Raw genomic sequence first — 18,106 nt, forward strand, 5'->3', positions numbered from 1 at the left:
CCCCCTCGGATGGCCACCCGGGCGCGTCGCCGGGGTGCGTGGGGTGGGCGGCCACGCCCCACCCCGGGCGGGCCGACAGGCCGCCGGTGTGGCGCGGGGTGGGCGGCCGCCACCCCGGGTGGGCTGGCAGGCCGCCGGTGTGGCGCAGGGTGGGCGGCGGCCAACCCGGGCGGGCCGCCCACCCCACGCCACACCGGCGGCCTGCCGGCCACCCCGGGCAGGTCGCCGGGGTGGCACGGGGTGGCCGGCCGCGCCCCACCCCGCGCCACCCCAGCGGCCCGCCCGGGGTGGCCGTCCGATTCCGGGAATTGGACGGCCACCCCAGGTGAGCCGACAGGCTGCCGGGGTGGCGCGGGGAGGGGCGCGGTGAATCGAACGGCCACCCCGGGCGGGACGACAGGCCGCCGGGGTTGCGCGGGGTGGGGCGCGGCTGCCCACCCCGCGCCACCCTGGCAGCTCGCCGGCACGCCCAGGTGGTCGTCCGAGGGGGCGGAGGTCGGGAGGCGGGGGAGGTGGGAGGAGGGGGAGGCGGGGGAGGGAGGGAGCGGGAGGCGGAGGGGCGAGGGAGGAAGGCGGAGGGGCGAGGAAGGGAGGGGGCCGAGGGGTGAGGGGGGGGACGGGGGAGTGTAGGGTGAGGGGGGGGGTAAAGGACAGGGGGGCCGAGGGGTGAGGGGAGGGGGTAGGGTGAGGGGTGAGGGGGTAGGGGGGAGGGGTAGGGTGAGGGGTTAGGGGGGAGGCCGAGGGGTGAGGATGGGGGGGGAGGGTGAGGGGTGAGGAGGTGGGGGGGGCCGAGGGGTGAGGGGGACGGGGTAGGGTGAGGGGTGAGGGGGTAGGGGGGGGCTGAGGGGTGAGGGGGTAGGAGTGCGGGGGCGAGGGGGTAGGGGGGTAGGGGGGCCGAGGGGTGGGGTGGGCGGGGGGGGGGGGGGCAGGGTGGCAGGGGGGGAGGGTGGAAGGGCGGGGGGGATAGGGACGGTTGGGGAAGGGAAGGGGAGGAAGGGGGGATGAGGGGAGCCAGGGGGGGGGGGTAGAGTGAGGGGGAACGAGGGGTGGGGACGGGTGGAGGGGGGGAATGGGAGTGAGGGGGAGGGGTAGGGAGAGGGGGGGAGGGGTGAGGGAACGGTGAGGTGAGGGGCGGAGAGGGGCGCGGGTAGGGCGTGGGGGTTGAGGGGGGAGTAGAGTGAAGGGGAACGAGGGGTGAGGGGGGCGACCGGGTAGGGGGCGGGAATGAGGGGTGTGGTGAGGGGGGTGGATGAGGGGGAACGAGGGGTGGAGGGGGGCCGGGTAGGGGGGACCGGGTAGGGGGGGGATGAGGGGTGAGGTGAGGGGGAGGGATGAGGGGTAGGAGGAGGTAGAGTGAGGGGAAACGAGGGGTGAGGGGGGGAGGGCCGGGTAGAGGGGGGGAAAGGGGAGTGAGGGGGATGAGGGGTGAGGTGAGGAGGGGGGATGAGTGAGGGGGAACGAGGGGTGAGGGGGGAGCGCTAGGTAGAGGGGGGGAAAGGGGAGTGAGGGGGAGGGATGAAAGGTGAGGTGAGGGGGGGGTAGAGTGAGGGGGAATGAGGGGTGAGAGGGGGGGTCAGGTAGAGGGGGGGGGAAAGGGGAGTGAGGGGGAAGGTTGGGAGGGGTGAGGGGGAATGAGGGGGAAAGGGGGGCCGGGTAGAGGGGGGATGAAGGGTGAGGTGGGGGGGATAGAGTGAGGGGGAACGAGGGGTGAGGAGGGGGACTGGGTAGGGGGGGAAGGGGAGTGAGGGGTGAGGTGAGGGGGGGGTGGATGAGGGGTGAGGGGGGGGCTAGGTAGAGGGGGGGAAAAGGGGAGTGAGGGGGAGGGATGAGGGGTGAGGGGCGATAGAGTGAGGGGGAACAAGGGGTGGGGATGGGCATGGGTAGTGGGGGGGAAAGGGGAGTGAGGAGGAGGGGTAGGAAGAGGGGGGGGATGACGGGTGAGGTGAGAGGAAGGGAGGAGGGGGGGGATGACGGGTGGGTCCGGTGGGGGTGAGGGAGGGGGGCCGGGTAGGGGGGATGAGGTAGGGGGTAGGGGAGAGGGGGGGTTAAGGGGTAGAGGGAAGGGGGAGTAAGGATGGGTTGGGGTGGCCATCCAATTGCGGGGAGGGGTGGTTCAGTTGGGGGCGAGGGGGGTAGGGGGAATAGGTGGGTAAGGGTGGGCTATGGTGGCCGTCCAATTGCGGGGTGGGGTGGCTCGATGGAGGGGGAAGGGGGTAGGCTGTTGGGGGTTGGGGAGAGGGGGAAGGGGGTGAAGTGGCATGGGGGTTGTGGGCCGGTAGGGGGGCTAGGGGGTGGAGGGGGGCGTGGAGGGGAAGTGGTTGGGGGGTGGGGTGGTGTGGGGGTAGGGGGGAGGTGTGGAAGGGGGGTAAGGGTGCGGTTGGATGGTCGTCCGATTGCGGGGTGGGGTGGCGTGGGTCGGTTGAGGGGGAAGAGGGGTAAGGGGGTGTGTAGGGTAAGGGGTGGGGAAATCGCCCACCACTCCGTGGATGGACGGGGTGGTGTCAGTGGGCTTCTGCCATTTCTTAGTGTTAATATTTTTTTAATTTCAATTATCTGATTATACAAATTAAAAATTTAGGATATATTTTCATTGTGGATTTAAGTTAATATGTTTTCGTTGTTTACTAATTTATGTGTTTCTATTTTTCAGGAAAATGGCATCAAAGAAGATTTCTGTGAATATGTCTGGACCAAAGACACTTAAAGGTGCATCTTCAAAAAACATTGGTGAACGAACTCCACCTGAGCTCATGGCTACAAATCTTTCAAGTGCCTCAAATGATAAGAAGATGATTTCAAATTGGAAGAATTCAAAAGAGGTGAAATTCCCATCAAGAATTTGGTATGTGAAAGAAAGAGAAAGCCAAAATGTGAACATATATCTATATATTGATATACCGAATGAAAATGGAATTTTTGAGCTGATGGGAAGAGTCATAGATATGTGTTCGGTGCCAGACACTGAAGTTGTTTACATATTTACAAATGCTCCCAAGTCACATGAAAGGATTAAATATCAACTAACATATTCATTGTATGACACGAGAGGTATCTACAAAGTTGTGTAAACAAATCGTAAATGAGATGAAACAAAACATCGTAAGTATTGTTATTTATATTTGTATTTTGTTTTCTTGAAAGTGTCTCGCTATATTTTTTTAATTTTGTTTTTATTGACATATGATATTTTGTTTGGCAGAATTTTGTTGAAAGTTGTTCAATTAGGTTGGGAGGCATTCATTTCATAGAGCATGATATCATGAAAGTTGTCAGCAGTTTTTACTCAGTGTCAGAAGAAGATATGGAAAACAAGCAAAATGTAGTAATTGATGATGCTACAAAACTACATCCAAAGGATCAGAAAAAAAGGCCTCTAGTGGATAAATCTAGCAAGGGTAAACAAGTTACTTTTGAGGGCAATGAAGTTGAAACTGACAGTGAAGCATATGTTTCCGTTACTGAAGATGACATTGGAACTGAGAAGAGCCGTAAAAGACCAAAAGTAACAACGCCCAAAAATAAATCTGTTGAGAATGTTATGACGAAGAAAAGTAAAGTTGAAGATTTTGAAGTAGTCATTACCAGCAGTCAAGAACCTAGTGAAACTTCAAAAGAAAGCAGAGAAATCATTACACCAGGAGCTGATTTAGAGGATGGCATTATCAAAACAAAACAAAATGCCATTCGATAGAATTTGACAAAGAAAAACTTAATTGATGGTGTTCATACATTTCAGCTTAATGTCAGACAAACCTATAAGGCAAGTGAAGGACAATGTCAATATCAAGTCAGAAAGCCACACCATATGCATGTTCACAACTTGAAGACATTGATGAGGTATAATCCATATGCTCATGTGGTTAATTATGTGCTTCTTGTTGATCCAGTTCAAGTTCCCAACAAAGAAGCATTTGATAAGTCAAAATGTTTTGAATACAATTATTATGTGCTTGGGGGGAACCATTATGTAGAAGCTCAAAGACAATTGATGGAGGAATATCCCAATAACCCACGTTTTGAAACAATGAAATGTATCATTTATGCTGGTTTATCGGATACAGAAGCAAAGTTAGTGGCATGGGATCATAATTCAGATAATGAATATAGGATGTCTATGACTTTCATCCAAAGGGTTAGATTTATTCATAGTGAATTTCAAGAAAATTGTGGTGGGGATAGGATAAATGTTACTGTAGATTTCCAAAGGGAATGTTTTATGGAAATAGGCTATCAAATTGAAGAGAAACCTAATTCAAAAGGTGGAAAACACAACCTTCCTAGTGATATATTCAGAGGTGTTGATAACATTTTCCAATTGGCATTTAGAACTGGAGATGTTTGGAACTTGATTGATGAGATTTTTAGCATGTGGGAAACCATTGGCATTAAAAACCAGAAGGTTAAAAAGTCTAAGCCATTGATATGTGGCGGCAGTAAATTAGGTCCTCACTTGAAGCAGCTTCCAAAAGATATGACTATCACACCTTGGAGAGCAATGCAAGGAGTGAAAGATGAAAAAATTGTCAAAACAATATTATCTCGTGTGAAGTCAGGGGAATTATCATTGGAGGAAATGTCCGAGGAATTTCAAAAGTAAGTTTGATGAATTATTATTTATTTCTATATTATAATTTTCTTTTAAATAAAACATGTTGTTCTTGGTAGTATTTGTTATACATATCATTATATTGACTTTTTGTTACTTTATCTATGTAGTCACAAAGTTTACATGAAAATTCAAGAACAAATGGTTGGATTTTTGAATGAAAATAGTTGGGATGATGTCGTACGCAACTATCCAGATTCAAGTTCTACATCAACATTAAAAGCTTTTTATCTTGCATTTGAAAAGGTATCTTGATTTACACATTCGTTTTTATTCATCTGTGTACTATTTTTAATTTATAACTTACACATATATTTGTTTATTTTATAAAAGATGAAGAAGGATGATAATGGAGCGCCAATTAGCTTCAAAACCTTTATTGAAAAAATAAAGACCGAAAGACTGAGGAAGCAACGTGTTAAGAATGTTGAACTTGATCCAACTCTTACTCATTTCATTTGAAATGGGCTAGACGCTGTTCAATATCAAGTAATACAAGGCGACTGTGAAGACATTGCTAAACTCATACCTAAAAGGGAGTATACCCTAGTTATTGCAGATATTCCCAATGGTTTCAATATTCCAAATATTGACTATGATAGTGACCCTTATACTTATTAAGCTTTTAGTAAACTGGTTGCGGGATTTGTAGAAGTCACGTCATCACCATTATGGAGATTTGTGACATTTCATTCCGACACACAATTGGAAATGATATTGTCAAGCTTCAAAGGGAAAACAAATTCAAGGATGCATCTTACATGGTAAGACGTTTAAAATGTATATTTGATTAATGTTGAAAAATTCATTTATGTACAAGTTGATTGAACTTTTACTATTTCATGTTACAGGCAAAAGTCAAATCTTCTTAACAGTGACGATCAAGTATTTATAAATGATTGTGAGTTCATTCATATTGATAGTTGGGCAAAAGATAATAGCTATACGTTTATGATTTTTAAGCGGGTGGACGGAAAGATTCATAGCCAAATACTGAGTTATGATGTTGTTGTGAGAAAACTAACATATGAAGACAAAGAAGCAAAATGAGAGATAGTTAACATTTATCAGAAACCACAATTATTAATTAACTATCTTATAGACATATGTTCAAATGAATGAGATTGGGTTCTGGATTTATTTTCTGCCTCAGGTAAGTTTTATTATATAGAATTGAATTTCAATATGTTATTTTTTTAATTAATATGTCATTGTACTAATTTACTTCATTATTTCTTTTGTGCTTGATAACTAGGTACAACACTAGCATGCTGCCTTCAAAAAGGAAGAAATTGCATTGCAATTGAAAAAGATCCATTACAATGCAATTTCTTTAAGCAAAGAATTAATGCTCTTCAATTTCTTCCAGATGCAATGCAAGAAATTGGGTTGAAGAAAGGGGACTTTAGTGAATCACGTGTGGCAAAAAAGGCAAAGGAACTTCAACCACCATTACTTGGGATGTTTGGAAAGAAATACATTGGGAGATTGGCAGACATGAAAGATCCGTTAGAAGAAGAAAATGAACAAAAGGAAGCAGAAAATATTGAGGAAGAAAACAATGATGAAACTCTAGAGGATGAAGAGTTTGGAATACATGACATTGTTGATTAAATTTAAGTTATGCTTGGAAATCAAGCTCATTTTTTGTAACTATTAAGTAGTTATACTTGCAATGTTTTGACTTTGACATTTTATGAGAAGAATATACACTCAATTAAGGTTGTTATGCATTCAATATTTGTAATATGTGATTTTCGCATTAATTTTTAAGTTAACCATTATTTTTTGAAAAAAAAAAGTGATTATTATTATTTTTTTGACATGAAATTCATAAAAAAAACTATTATTTAACTATTTTTAGTTAAAATTTTCGTATAAAAATTGTGATTTTCGCATGTCAATTGTAGCAAAAAATTATCAAAACGTGTAGTTTTTTAATTATATTTATGTTAAAAATGGCTATTTTTATGTCAATTGTTAGAAAATATTGTTTTTTAGAAACAATTATTTCTTGTGGATTGAAAAATTAATTAACAATGTATAAATATGTAGAATATCGAAAATTCAAAATATCAACCTTCTTCTTTAAATATGCGAAACAATAAAAACCTCACTACAAAAAAAATAAATTAAAATAAAAACAAGAAAATATGAAGAAAACACCACTTCAAAAATTATTAAGTTTACAAAATAATTATTTACATTTCATACATTAGAAAATTAAAAAAGTTAAAAAAAAAACCTTTTAAAAAAAGGGTCTGGTGCAGAATTATCACGTTTTTAAATCAACGTAAAAAACACTATCATTATAAAACGCAATGTACATAAAAAAATTTATAGTGCCAAAAACTAAGCTTTAAAAAACACGTGTGTTCTGCATAACCCCTTTTCGAAATCGGGTCACTTTTTTGCTATCTATACAAAACGGATAACAGTATGGGTTCCCGTTTCAAAGTTTACATTGTTTGGTAGGGAGGCTCCAAAACAAAGCTAACGAAAAATTTTGGAGGGTGGTTGTAGCCGCTACAATAGGTCCCCAATAACAATTTGGGAGTATAAAAATAAATATTTAAAGACAACCATCAAGAAATTGGTCAACGAGAGGAAAGAGGATAATGCATCCAAAATTATCCAACATAAAACCTCCTTGAAAGGAACTTAAAATAGAATAGAGCAAGACATTGTGTCAAAAGAACTTCTTCTCCAAGAATGGAAGGATTTTTAATAATATCATAAAACCCTTAAAGAAGAGGAAGAGGTGTAGCATCTTGAATGCTACAACCTTCAGCTTCAAGCTTGGGATATTAACACACAAATTTTTCATAATCAAGTAAGATATTTCCCATGGAAGAATAACATTGAAACCATTTTGGTAGATGTCACCTAGCTTAATGAATTTGGAAAAATCAAGAAAGAAGTGGTCTCCCATTACAAAACGCTCTATTTTGAGCCACATGTTTCGAATGCAGTTGTCATTGCATATATAATAGAGGGAATTATGCCACAGATATCCATTACAAAACACTCTATTATGACCCACAAGTTCTGAATTCGATTGTTGTTGCGTATATAATAGAGGAAAATACTCCACAGAGGAAAACACAGACTTGTTGAAGGAAGTAACAAAAGAGGAAGTCAAAACATGTTTTCCCTATGTCGGAACAAAGCACTTGGCCTAGATGATTTCCCGACTCATTTCTATCCATTGTTTTGGGAGGTGATCAAGTTCAATTTAATAAGGAAAGTAGATTGTGTGTTCAAAAAAATTGCATAGGGCTCCTTCTTAGCCTTAATGCTCAAGGAGGCCAGTCTGTCCTCTTTTGCTAGATTTTGGCCAATTTCTTTGTGCAACTTCTTATACAAAATAATCTCCAAAATTTTAGCGCAAAGATTGAAGCCTATTCTCCCAAAACTCATCTTAGAAAATCAGGGAGCATTTGTTGGGTCAAAGGAAAATTATTGATCACATTGTGCTAGTGCTTCACTAATCCTCTTGTTTAGTTGGTTTTACATTTAATGTTGGATTTAGTGGGTCTCTGATCCTTTTGTTTGGTTGGTTTTGTATTTAAGTTAAGATTGAACTTTTTGAGCTAATTTTGTTGTTCTATCAAAACAAAATATAATTTAGCTTTTCCAAAATTTTGTGATGTCAATTTAACTCATTTCTAATTTAGAGTATTGTATGGAGCAAGTATTTTTAAAAAATAAAAAATGTATTGCAATAAATAAAGGATGTATTTTGTTTTATAAGATAAAAAGAAAAATGTATATGTGTATTAAAAATTAAAATATAATTTTTATATTATTATATGTCTTTTTTAAGGATTCTCAAATGTAATCTCTAATCATTACTATTATATTTGAGAATGGTTTTTCCTTACTTATATTTGGTGTATTTGTAATTTCTCTTTGTATTTTTTAATAATTTAGACTCTTGTGTGTTAGTATTAAATTTGTTCTACTTCAAATAGGGTGACAGGATGGTTTGAGGACATTCCTGATGGTAGCATGATATGGTAGCCAACTAACTGTAAGAATATGAAATTAAGGTTATAAAAGGGCTCTTTAACATTGTCCATCGACCACTATTAGTTTAACATTGACCAATGAAATTTATAATGTTTATTTTTCAAAACAAAATATTTTTTCAATATTATTAAAAAATTAAATTTAAAATATTTTAATTATATATATATGAACTTTTTTTATAAAATGACATCCCACATAGCCAGGCCCCTTGGCACACTAGACTTTGAAGAGATACCCAACCTGTGAACGCCTTTGACCAGTCAATCCCTGACCTCCAATTAGACATTAGAAACCATTATATTTCAAATGTTATTGTATATATATTTAGATGGTAAAAGAAACCCTAAAACACCTCTTAGTGATGAGCTCATGGATTGAGCAAAGCATAATTATAGAAAACCAATGCAATATGGTGCATGTCAACATTTCCATATATGTCTTCTTCCGCTTTAGTCTCATTGTTTCAACAAATTTAATTTCTAAGTGTTTACTTGCTTGATTCATTGTCTTCCCTATTAGCTTGTGGTTATCTCTATATCCTCGGTGCTTCTATGAAGGCATCTGATTATCGGGACAAACTCACTAGATTTAGATAACCCACCCATGTCCTACTTGCAACCCTCTACTTTACCAATTCCTTCCCATTCCACCCCACCCCTAGCCTCCTAATTCCTCATGCTTTTCACATCCTTGTTTCCTAAAACGCTACCTCTGCATCACTCTACATTCATCTACACTTCTATTGGCATGTATTTGCACCCTTTTGGTGCAAATGCTTGTATACTTTGTTTGGATCCTTTTGTCAACCTAAATAATTGAAGCTATGTTCCTTCTAGTCCATGGCTACAATTTCCCATGTTCACAAGAACTGAGTTTGAATCAATTGGATAGCATGTTCGACTTGTTAATTTCTCTAGGTGTATACTATGTCTAATGAGAATTATTTAATTCCTTTATTCATATTGACTTTGCAAGGGGTTGTAATTGTTGGGTACAATTATTTACCCATTAATTGCATTTCCTATTGCGATGATATGAGATTACTATTTCTTAAACCTTTCTCCACATTTGAAGATGATAAATAATTCCACATGATGAACCTCGTCCTCTGGTGAAGTTTTCTTGGTATGGATTTGATGAGGAAGAGATCTCAATGAAGAAATGGAGAGAGAATTAGGAATTGCATCCTTAGACTACATGGAGTGTGAGGATTTAATCTTTAATGGGGAAGAAGCACATTCTTCTTCTAATATTCACACAATATGCAAAACATGAATATGATGAAGGAAATGAACATATATATTGGATCTTATGTAGGGAGCTCAATGTATTAGGTGGGATTTATTGTTATGGGTTTGATTTTAAGAAACTATATGTCAAGAAATATGTAAAGGGGGTGAACCAATGAGTGGATAAAACAAAAGTTATGCATTAACATTCCATAGCTATCTCATGAACTAATTTGATATTTGAAAGGAGTTTGGACTTTGTGTGGTTTCCCAAGAATCATCACATGAGCTATTGTCATGTTTTAAGGGACTAGTTGAATTATGACATCATATTGAAAATCACTATGATGAATGTTCTACCCACTCAGTTGTTACATGAATGGTTGCACTGAAACTATATTTAGATGCAACTTTTGTATACTTAAGGTAGGTACCTAGGGTATTCAATAGATAAGTCATTCCTTATTTCATTTTCATGGTATTAGAGTTTGGTTTCTTAGAGATGAGGTTTAATCATTTCAAAATTATGTTTAATTAGAATCCTAACCATTGTATGCCCTAAAATAGCTAGCTATAGGGTGATATCTAACCAACACGAGTGTATCCCCTAATAGTTGGTGTCATTTGATAACCCATTTGGGGTACCCCTCTAAAACATTTTTTGGAAACTTGCATATAGTTAAGGAAGTGGTTGGTCGCAAGTCACTTCTTATGAATGTTTATTGACCCTCATAAAGGTGGTTAACAATAGTTTAATCTACAATATATTTTTTACAATGCTTCTTAGCTTGGATCTAAATATATATTAGAACTTAAATTGGTTGAAGTTGCATCAAATATAAGTCTATTTGGGTTATATTGATGGGTGAGTGTGAGTAACATATTGACTATGTTACTTTAATTGCAAAGATAATTTGATGGCACTTCATAATGCAATTTCATATAGTTTTGGCCCAATCATTATGTCAACCAATGTTGATCTATGTAAAGGATATACATTTAGCTACATCTATCCTAATACCCTAAGATCTATATTTCAAGTAAACTAACATGATCAACCTACCTTGTACACCAATACAATGATTCCACGTGTACATTGTACTTGGAGGCACATTAGTCATAAGTCAATGAAACTTCAACAATGATGCTAACTAGATGAAAATGTCAACTACTTGTAAGTGGACCTGTACTTCATCTAGCAAGTACATGTGTTTTCCTTGTTGTAGGCATCACTTTGTTAGGGTAGTTTGTGTTGTAGAACTTCAAAGGAAAATGGGTTTTAGTTGGATACCAAATGACTTGATCAACCAACATTCATAGTGCACAACTTTTTTAGTGTTGACCCCCCATTAGGTCAAGGGATGTAATTTAAGACATCATTATGTTATCCAAACTCTACTATTATACCCAATACCTTTTTGAAATCTAACCCCAATTAGTGAAAACATGCACATTGCATATCAGAATGACTCCAGTTATATAACGAGAAAAGATGTTGAGCAAGATCGCTCAGATGCTTTACTTAATGAAGTTGATGATGACTCCAAAGATCAATTCTTATTCCACATCTTTTAGAAATGGGTTAGAGAATAAAATATGTACATATTTGAGGGACAAGTAGACATACAAATTAGAAAAGTGGAAAACTAAAGGCAACTAGACACCAAATGAAAGTAGAATATTATGCTTGAGACTATGTGGTGAAAAGCATTATCCTTCTTCCTTGTGCTTTCCATTCCTTAAATATTTATTGCTAGACTTTTGCTTGACACAGTTCCAACTTTGTATAGGAGTAATGGCATCTTCATGAGGACCCCTTCTTCCATACTTTCCTCACATAAATTGCATTTAAATAATGGTATAATCATAAAAACATATGAAGCATTGCATGTCCTTGATATTGTATTTCATTTTCTCTATAAAATCATTACAAAATAAACTTAGTTTATTTTAAAAGTTTTGAAAAAAAATTATTTAAATTAATTTCATTGTGGTTTATAGCCCAAATTACTCCAACAAGTTACCCATTCACAATGGTTTAAAATAATAATAATAACAACAATAATCTAATTTTGATATTTTAGTATAGCCAAACATCAAGTTATTGTATGAGACCCTCTTGTTTGTAAACAAAAGATTGCTTCTACATAACAATTTCATTATTTATATTACCAATGAGTATATATTCTATGGTTTCAAATTCAAATCTATATCTTACAAGAAAGAGATTTTTTTTAATGAAGAAATCCACTCAAATAATACTTTATATTTAAAAAATATTCATAATTATATAAGATATGAAAAAAAAACCACCCTATATTGATTAAAATTAATAAATAAAATGCCCATTATTCCAAAAATCTAATCTTTCAGAGTAACCAAATATTATAAACTCTATTTCTGAAATATGAGGAATTCCATGCTCAACAAATCTCATAAATTCTTTAGATGGGGAGTACCAAGAATTCCAGCTATAGGATAGTTAGAATCAACCAATGAATTATATGAATCAAATAATAAAATGTATAACGTTTAATATTTTATAAAGAAACCTCTCAAATAATTAAATTTTGGATTGAGAAGTAACCATAATAGTGATAGTATCATTCAGAAGGTAAAACAAAATGTCATTACATAGTTTTCCTGTACCCAAAACAATCAATCATAATCGATCCTGGAAAACAATCCATCAATCATGAACCCACAACTTTCCATTTCAGAGCATTGAAAAACGTCCATTGAGAAGAACATTAACGACTTCATTAACCTGGGAGATGAAACCGAGCATTGGGATTAAAGCTCCTGGGACTGGCTTGGGATTAAAGCTCTTGGGATATAGAAGTCATTGATGATGAACCCACAACTTTCCATTTCAGAAAGCATCCATAATCAAGAACCCCAAATTTGACATGAACTTGGGACATTAACAGGGCATTGATGATGAACCCACAACTTTCCATTTCAGAGAGCAATGAAAAACGTCCATTGAGAAGAGCATCCATAATCAAGAACCCCAAATTTGACATTAACAGGGCATTGAAATTTCTGAAAAATGGATAACGATTTCATTAACCTGGGAGATGAACCGAGCATTGAGAATACTGAAAAATGGATAACGATTCATGGTGACTTCAAATTTTGAAACAATAAGAACTTTTAACATGCCTTTGAGAAAAGACTAATTGTTCGAAGCTCCTGGGACTGTCTTGGGATTAAAGCTCCATTTTTAAACCTGCAAAAATCTGTAGAGTATCGAAAATTGATTAGTACATACTGGGAATATATTTAATCTTAAGAGGTCAAAAAAATTGTATAATAAGTAGCAACTTCATGATATAATCTTCACACTTCCCACTGTAAACTAAAAACCAAAATGGTATATTTGAAAGGTGCCATAAAATTTAAAATATCATATATAAAATGGAAATTCAATTCAATACAATAGAAACAAATTAGCTAAAACTCCAACATGTTAATAAAATCAAATCATTTTTTTCCAAATCATCGCCGAATCTTAATGGTAATTCTAACAGAATGCAATTAATTTCTTTTCCATTTCTGTGAAGCTAGTTTAATTTATAAATACCATGAAAGGAGAATAAATTTAACCAAATGTAAATTTACAGTCTATTTAATCAACTGTTGAAAAAGCATCTAAATTTTATATTCGTGGTAATTATAAATAGATAACATATGGTAACAGAAATTTGTTTGAAATTTTTAAAATAAAAAATAAATATGTGATTGAAAGAATAATGATAAGATTGAAATATTTTGTACTTACAATTTTCACATACTAAAATGTAGAAGAACTTTGGTCATTTGATGTCATGGAATTTATATTTGGTGCATTTGTATGGCCAAGTAAATTGGATATACTTCTCCTTGTAGCAATTGTTTTTGCCACCAAATCTTCTTTGAGATTTTCCAGCACTATTACCACATCTCTCATAGTTGGTCGTTCATCAGGTGAATCTTTTGAACAAAGTAAACCAACTCGTAGCAAAGAAAGTACACAATTGTGTATATTATTTTCTTCAAATCCAACTCCATCCTGTGCACTAAACAGATTGTTGTCAATCACCTCCTTCACTTTGTTTGGAAATGCTAGGCTCACCCACTTGTGCAAGTTTAGGTCTCTAATAAACATGTTGTTGGTTGGTCGTTTTCTGTTAAGCATTTCCAATAACATAATGCCATAGCTGTAAACATCTCCTTTGGTAGAAACTCTCTCACCCAATCCATACTCTGCATTAAAGGAAACCTCAATAAATATTTATCTCACTAGTGTATACAAAATTGTTGACGAAAAATGACAATTAAAACTAATTTTAAAAGAATCCATACCTGGAGCAATGTAACCCATAGACCCTTTCAAAGTAAGTGTTGAAGTAAGTGAATCACCAAAGTCTGCACCAATCAATCTTGCAAGACCAAAATCTGTCACATGGCCTATCATGTCTTCATCCAACAACACATTGCTGGGTTTTATATCACAATGCACTACTTGCACATGAGAATAATGATGTAGATATTCCATGGCATGGGCCACATCCATGGCAATGTTTAGTAGTGTTTTCAATCCCAGCCGACACACATCCTCATCATTGTTGTCATCTCTGTCATGATACAAATGCTTCTCTAGGCTTCCGTTAGGCATAAATTGGAACACTAAACCTTTGAAATGGAGGTTGGAGCAGGAGGTTATGATTCTCACCAAATTTCGATGTCGAATCTTTTGCAAGACACTACACTCTGCTTTGAAACTCTTCTCACCCTGGTCATTTTGCAATTGGAAAACTTTCACAGCAACAATTGTGCCATCACTCAAAATTCCTTTATAAACTGATCCAAAACTACTTGATCCCAACAAGTTGCTCCTGGTGAATCCATTGGTTGCTATGTGAAGCTCTTGAAATGAGATCCTTTTGTGCTCTAACTTTTGAAAAATGGATTCTAAGGAATCAAAGTTTTGCACATGTATATTCCGTCTCCAAAGGAACCCCAAAAGTAAGCAACATAGTATAAAAACAATACCTCCACTCACTGGAAATAGTATTTTCTTCACAAGTGCAAAATGACTTCTTGATGTTGGACATGCAGGTAACATGAATACTTTTGGTCCACAAAGGCCTGGATTCCCAATGAAGGACATGATAATTGTTTGATTTGCAAAAAATCCCGCTTTTGGGATTTCCCCTGTGAGATTGTTGAAAGACAAATTCAAACACTGAAGCATTTTCAATTTTTGGAGAGTCACTGGTATTGGACCTGATAAGGAGTTGAAAGAGAGATCTAGGTTCACAAGACTTAGTAAAGTTTCAAGTGAATCTGGAATAGAGCCTTGGAAGGCATTTCTAGATAAATTCAATGTTTGTAGTTCACGACAACTTCCAAGTGTAGGTGGAATGAACCCAGTCAAGTGATTGGAGGAAATGTCTATAGCTTGAGCCATTGCAATTTTACTAATCTCCATGGGCAACGAGCCATCTAATAAATTCCATGACAAGTTCAAATAGAATTGTAGATTAGAAAGTTTAGCAATTTCTCGTGGAATGCTTCCAGTGAGCATATTGTGAGATAGGTCGAGCAATTCCATATTTATATAGTTTCCTAAGATGATAGGTATTCTCCCTGATAACTGGTTGTGATTAAGTAGGATTCTTCTTAGTTGTTTAGACGGTGGAAGGGAATTGGGAATCTTTCCAGTGAGTTTGTTTCTACTAATGTCCAAGAGACCAAGTCCTTGTAATTGTTCAAATTGATTGGAGATGTTACCTTCTAATTCATTGTTTCCCAAGTCCAATCTTTCTAATTTTGTAAGGTTTCCAAATGGTGGAATGGTACCATTTAAAAAGTTTCCACTTAAATTTAGAAAGATTAGGCTACTAAGATTGCCAATATGTGGAGGAATGTTTCCTTCTATTTTGTTGTTTGCTAATGAAAAGTAAGACAAATTGGCGGAAAGTCTCCCTGTGGCAAGGGGCAAGACACCACTTAGTTTATTGTCACTCAAGTGTAGTTCTTGTAGGTAAGAACAATTTGTAAGAGATACAAGAAAGAGCATCTTTGTGGTGCTACCACTGTCAAGCTCATTATTATGCAAGTATAATTGTTCAAGGAGGAAAAGGTTACCCAACTCTATTGGAACACTCCCACTCAACTTATTGTAGTGTAGATAAAGTAGTTCAAGTTTGGAACAATTTCCAATGGTATTTGGTATGTTCCCACTAAGTTGATTTCCCCATAAAGAGAGGTAATTCAAGTTGTTGAGCTTGGCACATAATTCTAATGGAATGTGCCCTGTAAATTTGTTTTCCGCAATTACCAATGTTGTCAAAGTGGAGATATTGGACAAAAAAGTGGGAATGGGGCCAGACAATTCATTTTCAAAAAGGTAAAGAGTTTGCAGATGGGTGAGAAGGCCCAGTTCTCGTGGAATGCTGCCAGTGAGGTGGTTAGTGGCAATTGCCAATTCAGTGAAAGTGGAGATATTGGACAATGAAGGGGGAATGCTGCCATACAATTCATTTTCATGAAGGTAAAGAATTTGCAGATGGGTGAGAAGGCCCAGTTCTTGTGGAATGCTGCCAATGAGGTTGTTGGCATGAATTTCCAAGTCAGTCAAAGTGGAGATATTGGACAATGAAGGGGGAATGCTGCCAGACAATTCATTTATATAAAGGTAAAGAATTTGCAGATGGGTGAGAAGGCCCAGTTGTGAAGGAATCGGACCAACCAAACTGTTTTCATACATTTCTAAAAGTATCAACATAGAAAGGTTTCCTAAAGATGAGGGAATGGTACCTGTTAGACTGTTTGCTCCCAAGTAAAGCTCTTGCAAATGTGACAGGGAAGACAACTCCCGGGGGATATTTCCGCTCAGATTGTTGTAGGAGAGGGCCAACGTAACCAAATTTCTGCAGCTGCTGAGTTGATGTGGTATATTTCCTTCCAATTGATTGCTGTAAAGCCGGAGCCACCTCAAACGAAAGAGGCGTCCCAATTGAGGTGGGATGTGACCGTGGAGATTATTGTTTGAAAGATTGAGTAAGCGTAGGAACGACAAATTACCAAGCGAAGGGGAGATGGTGCCGCGTAGATCCATGTCATAGAGATCGATCCCGACCACTCTGTCTGGATGACGGCCGCCGCAAGTAATAGCAGTCCAGTTGCAAAGGGGGACTGTGGGGCTCCAATTGGCCAAGGAATTATTGGGATCGCTAGTAATGAGCTTTTTAAATGCCAACAGGGACTGTGCATCATCATGAAATGAATGCGCAGAGGAGAAAGGGAAAAGGAAGAGGAGAAAGAGCGCAGGCAAAGCGAAAGAGGGAGACGGCATGGCGATGGAAATGAAGGGCTTCCGTTGCAGTGGGTATGGGGATTGTGGCAACGAGTATTTATAAAGGGCAAGGGGAGGTCCCTTAAGGGCTTCAGGAGAGACACAGAATTTCAGTGGACAGGAAATGGTCGTGAGAGGTGTGGATGGAGTGAAGATAGGAAGTGGCGTACACACGTGGATTCATTAATCCCTTAACAGGGTATTCTTCGCAGTCTCGTGATTTGAAACGATTTATTTAGTGGTTATCCTTCGCAATCTTGAAAGTTTGAAAATATTGATACTTGATACTTTGAAAATACTTATCCCGTGGTTATCCTTCGCAGTCCTCATTATTTAATACTTTGACAATATTTGTTCAGTGGTTATTCTTCGCAGCCTCGTGATTTGAAAATATTTATTTAGTGGTTATCTTTGCAATCTTGAAACTTTAAAAATTTATTTAGTGGTTATCTTTGCAATCTTGAAACTTTGAAAATATTTATTAGATATTTGTTCAGTAGTTATTTTTCGCAGTCTCGTCATTTGAAAATATTTATTTAGTGGTTATCTTTCACAATCTTTGAAAATATTTATTAAATATTTGTTCAGTGGTTAGTCTTCGCAGTCTCGTGATTTGAAAATATTTATTTAGTGGTTATCCTTCGCAATCTTGAAACTTTGAAAATATTTATTAAGTAGTTATGCTTCGCAATCTTGAAACTTTGAAAATATCCATTAAGTGGTTATGGTTCGAAGTCTCATGATTTGATACTTTGAAAACATTTATTAAGTGGTTATCCATCATTTGAGACATGTAACTATGTGAGAGAACTCAAAAGAACTTTGCGATATTTCGCAGTCGCCTTATTTATTTACTGTCAAAGTGGAGAGTAGATATATAATCATGAATTGTCG

At 38.7% G+C, this 18,106-nt stretch overlaps 2 protein-coding genes across 2 annotated transcripts; both read right to left on the reverse strand.

The window, feature by feature from the left end:
- Nucleotides 1-12,780: 12,780 nt before the first annotated feature.
- On the reverse strand, nucleotides 12,781-17,373 carry LOC149208353 (uncharacterized). The gene is made up of 3 exons (XM_089396028.1): nucleotides 16,675-17,373; nucleotides 13,033-13,109; nucleotides 12,781-12,912 (listed from the first exon to the last, which is right to left on the reverse strand). The coding sequence occupies exons 1-3, from the start codon at nucleotides 17,210-17,212 to the stop codon at nucleotides 12,829-12,831; spliced, it is 699 nt and encodes a 232-aa protein (XP_089252154.1). The 5' UTR covers nucleotides 17,213-17,373; the 3' UTR covers nucleotides 12,781-12,828.
- LOC149208354 (uncharacterized) lies at nucleotides 13,652-16,667 on the reverse strand. The gene is made up of 2 exons (XM_089396027.1): nucleotides 14,215-16,667; nucleotides 13,652-14,115 (listed from the first exon to the last, which is right to left on the reverse strand). The coding sequence occupies exons 1-2, from the start codon at nucleotides 16,640-16,642 to the stop codon at nucleotides 13,664-13,666; spliced, it is 2,880 nt and encodes a 959-aa protein (XP_089252153.1). The 5' UTR covers nucleotides 16,643-16,667; the 3' UTR covers nucleotides 13,652-13,663.
- Nucleotides 17,374-18,106: the final 733 nt, after the last annotated feature.

Source organism: Pinus tabuliformis, chromosome 1_2 (assembly GCF_031772625.1).
Source record: "Pinus tabuliformis cultivar Carrire ecotype Pingquan chromosome 1_2, CPIR1, whole genome shotgun sequence".
NCBI lineage: Eukaryota > Viridiplantae > Streptophyta > Pinopsida > Pinales > Pinaceae > Pinus > Pinus tabuliformis.